The sequence below is a fragment of the Ictalurus punctatus genome, chromosome 20, assembly GCF_001660625.3.
Source record: "Ictalurus punctatus breed USDA103 chromosome 20, Coco_2.0, whole genome shotgun sequence".
Lineage (NCBI taxonomy): Eukaryota > Metazoa > Chordata > Actinopteri > Siluriformes > Ictaluridae > Ictalurus > Ictalurus punctatus.
In genome coordinates, this window is record NC_030435.2 from 148,771 (window position 1) to 157,726 (window position 8,956).

Here is an 8,956-nt window from a genome sequence, read left to right on the forward strand (position 1 = left end):
CGAACTTAATTCAGTCTTATATATTTACTGTTTATTAATATTATTATTGATGTGAAAGTTATCAGATGTGTTTTCACTGAAGTGTAACGTGATGTAACGCACAGATTTAATGATGTTGGAAGTTAATAAGCTGTAGCGTGGATGAAGAAATATAGAAGTGAGACCACAGAGGAGGGAATCCTGGTGTAGCTGAGAGTCTGAGGTCTACTGTTTATTTGTTTGTTGTGTGTTTGTTGTGTGTTTGTTTGGTATTTTGGCCTAAACAGATGAATGTCCACACATCTTTAGAAGTGATGTAATAATGTGTTATGAAGTTAAACGATTGTGAATCTTAATCAGGATTATTAGATATTATATTATTTATATATTTTATGAAGGTGCACATTCAGGAAGGAGGTCAATCTTTCACTGACTCATAAACTGAAACACATGACACGTGTTTCCTGAACTTTATTTATAAATGTTAAAGTCAGGGCTGATTGTTTTTAGGTGAAATCACCGGAGAACGCGAAGATGAGACTCAGTTTGTAACCAAAGGTCTTCAGAGTTGTGAAAGACTTCACAGAGGAACACACAGGAAGTGTGGACAACGGAGACGTCTTCATTGTGCAACATCACAGAAAGATCCGTAACGCTGGAGTGTTCTGTGCTGAAGACACGCAGATCATTCAGCTGAAAAGTCATCTCTAAATAATCTCTTCATCGTGGATTTCACACGTCTAGATACGTCATGAAGAAAATAATGAACTAATAAACACTGTGTGTAAACGACTGAGTGATGAAGTGGACTTTTTCTATAACAGCTCTTCCCTTTGTGCTTTATTCCACTTACACCACAACAATTCACTAACAATAATAACCTTTATTCATTAAAGAACAACACGTCGTACAGTTATAGCTAACCGCAATGATTTAGTTCCTGTTCTCACTTACGTTATAGCAGCTATAAACACTCGTTCCCTCACCATCCCTCTCTCTATTCTCTCTATTCCCTCTCTCTATTCTCTCTCTCTATTCTCTCTCTCTATTCCCTCTCTCTATTCTCTCTCTCTATTCTCTCTCTCTATTCTCTCTCTCTATTCTCTCTCTCTATTCTCTCTCTATTCCCTCTCTCTATTCTCTCTCTCTATTCCCTCTCTCTATTCTCTCTCTCTATTCCCTCTCTCTATTCTCTCTCTCTATTCCCTCTCTCTATTCTCTCTCTCTATTCTCTCTCTCTATTCTCTCTCTCTATTCTCTCTCTCTATTCCCTCTCTCTATTCTCTCGCTCTATTCTCTCTCTCTATTCTCTCGCTCTATTCCCTCTCTCTATTCCCTCTCTCTATTCTCTCGCTCTATTCTCTCTCTCTATTCCCTCTCTCTATTCTCTCTCTATTCTCTCTCTCTATTCTCTCTCTATTCCCTCTCTCTATTCTCTCTCTCTATTCTCTCGCTCTATTCCCTCTCTCTATTCTCTCTCTCTATTCCCTCTCTCTATTCTCTCTCTATTCTCTCTCTCTATTCTCTCTCTATTCCCTCTCTCTATTCTCTCTCTCTATTCTCTCGCTCTATTCCCTCTCTCTATTCTCTCTCTCTATTCCCTCTCTCTATTCTCTCTCTATTCTCTCTCTCTATTCTCTCTCTATTCCCTCTCTCTATTCTCTCTCTCTATTCTCTCTCTCTATTCTCTCTCTCTATTCTCTCTCTATTCTCTCTCTTTATTCCCTCTCTCTATTCTCTCTCTATTCCCTCTCTCTATTCTCTCTCTCTATTCCCTCTCTCTATTCTCTCTCTATTCTCTCTCTCTATTCCCTCTCTCTATTCTCTCTCTCTATTCTCTCTCTCTATTCTCTCTCTCTTTATTCCCTCTCTCTTTATTCTCTCTCTTTATTCCCTCTCTCTTTATTCTCTCTCTTTATTCCCTCTCTTTATTCCCTCTCTCTATTCTCTCTCTATTCTCTCTCTTTATTCCCTCTCTCTATTCTCTCTCTCTATTCTCTCTCTTTATTCTCTCTCTCTTTATTCCCTCTCTCTTTATTCTCTCTCTTTATTCCCTCTCTCTCTATTCTCTCTCTATTCTCTCTCTTTATTCCCTCTCTCTATTCTCTCTCTCTATTCTCTCTCTCTTTATTCCCTCTCTCTTTATTCCCTCTCTTTATTCCCTCTCTTTATTCTCTCTCTCTATTCTCTCTCTTTATTCCCTCTCTCTTTATTCTCTCTCTCTTTATTCTCTCTCTTTATTCTCTCTCTCTATTCTCTCTCTTTATTCCCTCTCTCTTTATTCCCTCTCTCTTTATTCTCTCTCTTTTATCTGTGTTGAAGTTAATAAGATAAAAATCGCAGCTTGTCGTGTTAACAAGAAACCACAAAAACGTGTAAACTCCTCTGTCCTGAAGATGTTGGAAAACTGATACTGGAGACTCCTTCCATAAATCTCCTTACAGAAAACTTCACCATATCAACATTTACACACGTTTTTAATCTGTTTATTCTCAGTGGAGCTTCTGCTGTGCACGTCCCGCTGGACACGCCCCTCTGTACACGTCCCGCTGGACACGCCCCTCTCTACGCGTCCCGCTGGACACGCCCCTCTGTACGCGTCCCGCTGGACACGCCCCTCTGTACGCGTCCCACTGGACACACCCCTCTGTACACGTCCCGCTGTACACGTCCCACTGGACACGCCCCTCTGTACACGTCCCACTGGACACGCCCCTCTGTACACGTCCCGCTGTACACGTCCCACTGGACACGCCCCTCTTTACATGTCCCGCTGTACACGTCCCACTGAATACGCCCCTCTGTACACGTCCCTCTGTATACGTCCCACTGGACACACCCCTCTGTACACGTCACTCTGTACACGTCCCACTGGACACGCCCCTCTGTACACGTCCCGCTGTACACATCCCACTGGACACGCCCCTCTGTACACGTCCCGCTGTATATGTCCCACTGGACACGCCCCTCTGTACACGTCCCGCTGTATACGTCCCACTGGACACGCCCCTCTGTACACGTCCTGCTGTACACGTCCCACTGGACACGCCCCTCTTTACATGTCCCGCTGTACACGTCCCACTGGACACACCCCTCTGTACACGTCACTCTGTACACGTCCCACTGGACACGCCCCTCTGTACACGTCCCGCTGTATATGTCCCACTGGACACGCCCCTCTGTACACGTCCCGCTGTACACGTCCCACTGGACACACCCCTCTGTACACGTCACTCTGTACACGTCCCACTGGACACGCCCCTCTGTACACGTCCCGCTGTATATGTCCCACTGGACACGCCCCTCTGTACACGTCCCGCTGTATACGTCCCACTGGATACGCCCCTCTGTACACGTCCTGCTGTACACGTCCCTGTTATACAGAATACTGTTCTGCTGCGTCATGTCACATGCCTTGTCACAGTATTCTATCACACAAGTGCTTATGATGATGCAGCATGTGGTATTATGCGTATAATCACGAACTGTTTGGGTTTTTCAGCAACATTTGGCTTCAGGTCAGTGGTAAAGAAAGTGGACGTGGACGGGTTCACTGGAGGGAACAGATTTGTGATTTACAGGAAGAACGGAGAATCCCGAATTCATTCAGAGACAATGTTCTTGAAGCCATAAGCAGAGGCAGAATACAATTTCAACAGATTCAACTGTATTGAGTTTGTCCTGGATCTTCTGGAAGGTAAAGTGATCGTTTTCAGAATAAGATCTCTGGATTTAAACTTATTGTCTCCATGGTAACTAAAGAATCATCAGTTCAGTGAAAGTCAGTTTTGTGAAGATGCATGAAGCTTTCCTTTCCTTTTTCTGCTCTTTAATAATAATAATAATAATAATAATAATAATAATAATAATAATAAACCGTTTGTTAATAAATAATATGACGGGTGATTTTTTTCAGCCGAATGTAAAGGACTGCATGAAGATTGGACTCGGCTCTAAACCAAGGGGCTTCAAAGTTGTCAAAAAGTTCTCTGATAACGATGATGGAAATGCAAAGCTAGGAGATCTGTTTATAATAGAATGTGTGATAAGTGGTGCAGGATAACACCATGCTGGAGTCTGCTGCCGAGAACCTGGACAGGAGATCGTTCACTTCACACGTAAGTGTACTGTGTACAATATTCTGTCATTCTATACATTCTATAATCTATCTATCAGAAGGTGATGAGTTCTCTAGAACAGCGGCTCTGACAGTAGTGCAGGGATATATTAACGCACAGGTAATAATACGTTATGGTTTCTATGGTAACGGCTCGTTCACAGGGACGTGTACAGCGCACGCTCCACTGATAATAAACAGATTAAAAGATGTTGATGTGGAGAAGGTTTCTGTAAGGAGGAATGTGTTAATGTAATATTTATGGGAGGAGTCTCCAGTGTGTTGTTTACTGTAAGAGGTCAGTCTCGGCCTGATACAGGCAGGAGAAGGAGACGTGTGACTGGCTGAAGTCAGACTCGCTTTTACCACCAGAGGGAGACAGAGAGCTGCCGTGATCAGTAATCAGAGATAATTAATCACACCTGGTCTGGAACCTTCTTCAGTCAGCTGTGTGTTTGTTCAGCGCTCCGAGTGGAGCTGACGCGGTCTCGTGCGGAGTCTCTGACTGAGCCGGTAAAATAAATAAAATAAAACAAAAAATAAATAAATACATACATACATACATACATAAATAAAAGTAAATAAGGGAAAAGGTAAACGGTGAAAAAAGAAAATAATAATCTCTTGAATCACCGCCTGCTTCAAGATGTTTATGTCGTTATTTTATTTTATTCTTCTTGAAATCAGAGCCGTTAGCTCTCAGTTTCTTTTCTTTCTATTATTTATTGTCTTTTCTGCTCTTTCGGCTCAGACTCAGAGTCAGAATCTCTCCGGGTTCGAGCCTCACCTCAGGCGCCCTGTGGCACACACTTATTATTATTATTATTATTATTATTATTATTATTATTATTATTAAGAATAATAGAACCTGTTATCTTCACAAACCAAAGGAAACACGCACATTACACGCCCCACATGTATGCACACGTGTGCCTCCATTTTTACAAGCTCAAAAGTAATCGGACAGTTGACTGATGGGCAGTTTGGTGGCCGGGTGTGGCCTGTTTCCTCGGTATTTCATGACAGATTAAGGAGATAAAAGGTCTGGAGTTTGGCAGCTGTTCATGGAAGCTTTCAGCATGCGGCCCAGAGAGGTGTGGCTGAAAAAACTCCACTTACTCAGATGATACTGACTGCGTTCTGTATTCAGACCTGAGTTCATCTCTCAGTGAGGGACTTTATACTGAAATTACACACATCAGTATTCAGACCTCAGATAACTGACCTGGATAACTGCTGACCGGAGCGCCATCCAGAAGTTATGTGAGTTACGCACATGGGGGCGGAGTTTATCTCAAACAGGGGCGTGTCCCAGTTACACTCGATTCTGATCTTGAGTTTAAACGCATGTTCCTGAGGAGCGGTGTTAAGTCCAGCGCCACCGTCTGACTGTTTAATATAACCACAAGATGTCTCGCTGATACTTGTGTTCTGACTGTAAATACCGATCATACCCATACCTATCATTATAACGCTATATTTCCCTCATGCTGGTAAATCTTCATTCCTGACATAAAGCGCATCATCTTATCTATAATAATCTTCTATAAATAACCTTTTTCTTTTCACTAGCACTTGATCCAGGATCATTTGGGTTCAGTGCAGCGGTGAGGTCCTTATCCACTCCCTGTCAGGGCCTCATGAGTGAAGTGAGCGTTAAAGGGATCTCCTCACGCTGCAAATTTGAAATTTATAGGAAGAAGACTGGAATCCCGGACTCTTTCCAGAGAAGAGTCGATGAAGCGATGCACCAAAACCCAAAATATCAACTTTCAAATTATAACTGTGTTCATTTCGCCCTGGAGCTCTCTACGGAGATTTAGAGGCAAGAAACATCCTCTTCACGTGCCCCTGTTAATTACCTCATCAATAATATAATCTATTAATAATTACAATATTTCTTTTACAGGACAGAGAAAGAAATGTGGAAGATTTGATCAAACTGTTATTTGATGGTTTTTAATGAATTCAGGTCTGTAGAGTTAAAAACAAATAGAAAATATAATTTTCTCATTATGGCACTAATGCACGTGTAAACAAAGGCATACAGAACAACACTAGGAAAACACACACACACACACACACACACACACACACACACACACACACACACACACACACAGAGACTGTGTTGATTTTATGATGTTTATATGACTAAGGCGTGTTTTTATTTGATCTGTTTGTTTGTTTTAAACTAACAACTAAACAGCAATCTAAAATGTAATATTTACAATTTATTGAGATTCAGATTTTTTTCTGTTATGAAGATTATTTTATTCTGGATTAAAATTAAATGTTTATTTTTCTCAATCAAATGTGTTATAGATTTATTTTTATATGAAATTCAGCTGGAATTGTAATAAATGACTCATTGGATTAAAATAATTCTTTCACTGTAGCGTTTAATATAAATATATACAGTATATTGTTAATAATGACGTGTTGATGGAAGACAGACGTCGTCTGATCTCAGGTCAGTTTCTTGGCTTTGAAGATCAAACACTAACATCAAGAACTGGAGCTTTTCAGAGATTTTATACATCGCTTCACTTTATTCTGTATTTTAAAGTGAGTGAATATGAAGGATGTGATTAAAGGATAAAACACTAAAACTTCTTTTAATGAAAACTAAATTCCAAACGTACAAATAACAGATTTCCTTTAAAGTAACAGCACAGAAACAGTAAATAAAACAATCCGATTTAACATGATCTTAATGTTTGGGATTATCAGATTATAGATCAGAAGATTTCACACAAACACCTGAGACTTCAACTGCAATTAAATCATCAAGATCTTTTCCTGATAAACAACGCCTCCTGCTGCTCACAGTGGGGTAGTGCTTGGGGTTTCAACACACAGACACACACAGACACACACAGACACACACAGACACACACAGACACACACAGACACACACAGACACACACAGACACCATGCTAAACTGGAGGTGATAAGGCACACAGGTCTGAGCTGATAGACTGGACACTGAACATTATAAATTTGTACTTTTGGCAGAACCGCTCCTTAAAACTCAGAAGTTTGGACTAAAATGAAGTAACAGGATTAATAATAAATCATGATTTTAAGCTCAAAATGAATCACATACAAAAAATGACACTCAGTCAAACTCCTGTAACGAACAGTTCTGTAACACACCACACCATGCAGAGTCTCTCAGTCCGGCTGCGTCCCAAACCACATACCAGTGCACTAAACACTGTTTAAATATTATTACAGCGCACTGCTGCAGAGTTCTGGACTGTGATTGGTCAGAAGGTGGTGATTAGTTCTGTATAACAGTGGCTCTGACAGTAGCGCAGGTTTATATTAATGCACTCGCTCTAATCGTTTCTATAGTAACGGCTTGTTCACAGGAACATGTACAGCGCATGCTCCACTGATAAACAGATTAAAAACGTGTGTAATCTCTCGATTCTGTAACAAATATAAAACAGAAACAGCTAAAAACCCGTAAATCCCATAAAAACCCTGAAAAACCCTGAAAATCCAAAGTAAAAACTAACAGCACCGTAAATAACATCAGTTTTTTCTGTAACATGAAATATTAAAAAGAAAAACCTCACTAAAGCTCCACGTCGTGTTCATCGTGTCCTGTAGCACCGAGGTTCTAACGCGAGGTTCTAACGCGAGGTTCTAACGCGAGGTTCTAAGGGCATGAAAACAAACATTTAAAACCAAAACTATTTTTCTAATGAAAATGAGAATGATCTGTAGTGTCTGTGACCTAAACGTGGTGTTAAACAGGTCCGTGTAAACCGCAGGTAGAGATGAAGACTGGGACGCGGTGATGTTTCTGCTCGAGGGTTTGATCAGCGAGGAGCCGGAGACAGGAAGATGTTGAAGAAGACGGCGAACAGCAGGAAGATGATGTAGCCCACGATGCAGAACCAGAAGCGAGGATCTCGCAGGAGTTTCTGGTTGTAGTTACTGAAGAACACGTAGCCGATGGTCATTCCTGCGATTCCTCCACCGATGTGAGCTACAAACGACACCTGAGACAAAACACAACAAAACACACACACACACACACGATCACAACCAGTGCGTTTTGGATTTGAACACTGTCTGTTGTTTTATTGTACACACACACACACACACACACACACACACACACACGTGCGCTCACACTCATTTTTGCTCTGAAAGAGACGTTGTGATGGAGTTCAGTGTTAAAGTCTCACCTTTAATCCTGCAGCGTCACTCAGGAAGCGTCTGTAGAGAGCGAAGCCCATGTCTGTGCCCACTACACAACATACACACACACACACATTTTTGTAAAAAGGTGTATACTGTGTAATTAAAGCCATTTTTGTGAATCAATAATCACAGTCATGGTATTGAGGTTGTCACATGACCACATTTACATGTTTGTGATTGGCTGATCCAATTTCACTTAAGCTCCGCCCTGATGAATATTCAGGTCATGTGTAGAAGCTGTAATCATGTTCAAAGTGGTGGATGTAGAAGCTGAACTGTGTGTAAACTGATAAAACAAACCGATGATGACGATTACGGAGATGCGGAAGATCCCGAGCAGAGGAATCATCTCTCTAAAGTTCTGTAGGAGAGAAAGAAAGAGCGCGTGACCACACGAAACTGAAATAAAACAGACTAAAGCACAACATTCGTCTGGGAATCTGCTTTTAGAGACCTGAGGAGTATTTCTGTGAACGAGTCGTTTGTTTTGGAATCGTTCATGTGAATCAAACTGATCAACAAACAGGAGTCAAGTGAATCACATTCAAACAGTTCAGTGTGGCGACTCAAACAGAGCTCTACTGATTTATACACGAGTGTGTGTGAGAGTGTGTGAGAGTGTGTGTGAGTGTGTGTGA

The 8,956-nt window shown here is 41.3% G+C and overlaps 1 protein-coding gene across 2 annotated transcripts in view; it reads right to left on the reverse strand.

Moving 5' to 3' along the window:
- Positions 1–6,687: 6,687 nt before the first annotated feature.
- Positions 6,688–8,956, reverse strand: part of rhbdl2 (rhomboid, veinlet-like 2 (Drosophila)) — a 4,580-nt gene continuing 2,311 nt past the window's right edge. For both annotated transcript variants that reach the window (XM_017495270.3, XM_053673742.1), the window contains 3 exons: positions 8,619–8,679; positions 8,303–8,364; positions 6,688–8,113 (listed from right to left, as the gene is read on the reverse strand). In XM_017495270.3, the coding sequence (XP_017350759.1) occupies positions 7,931–8,113; positions 8,303–8,364; positions 8,619–8,679 (306 nt within the window). In that variant the 3' untranslated portion in view covers positions 6,688–7,930. The remainder of the gene's footprint in view (positions 8,114–8,302; positions 8,365–8,618; positions 8,680–8,956) is intronic.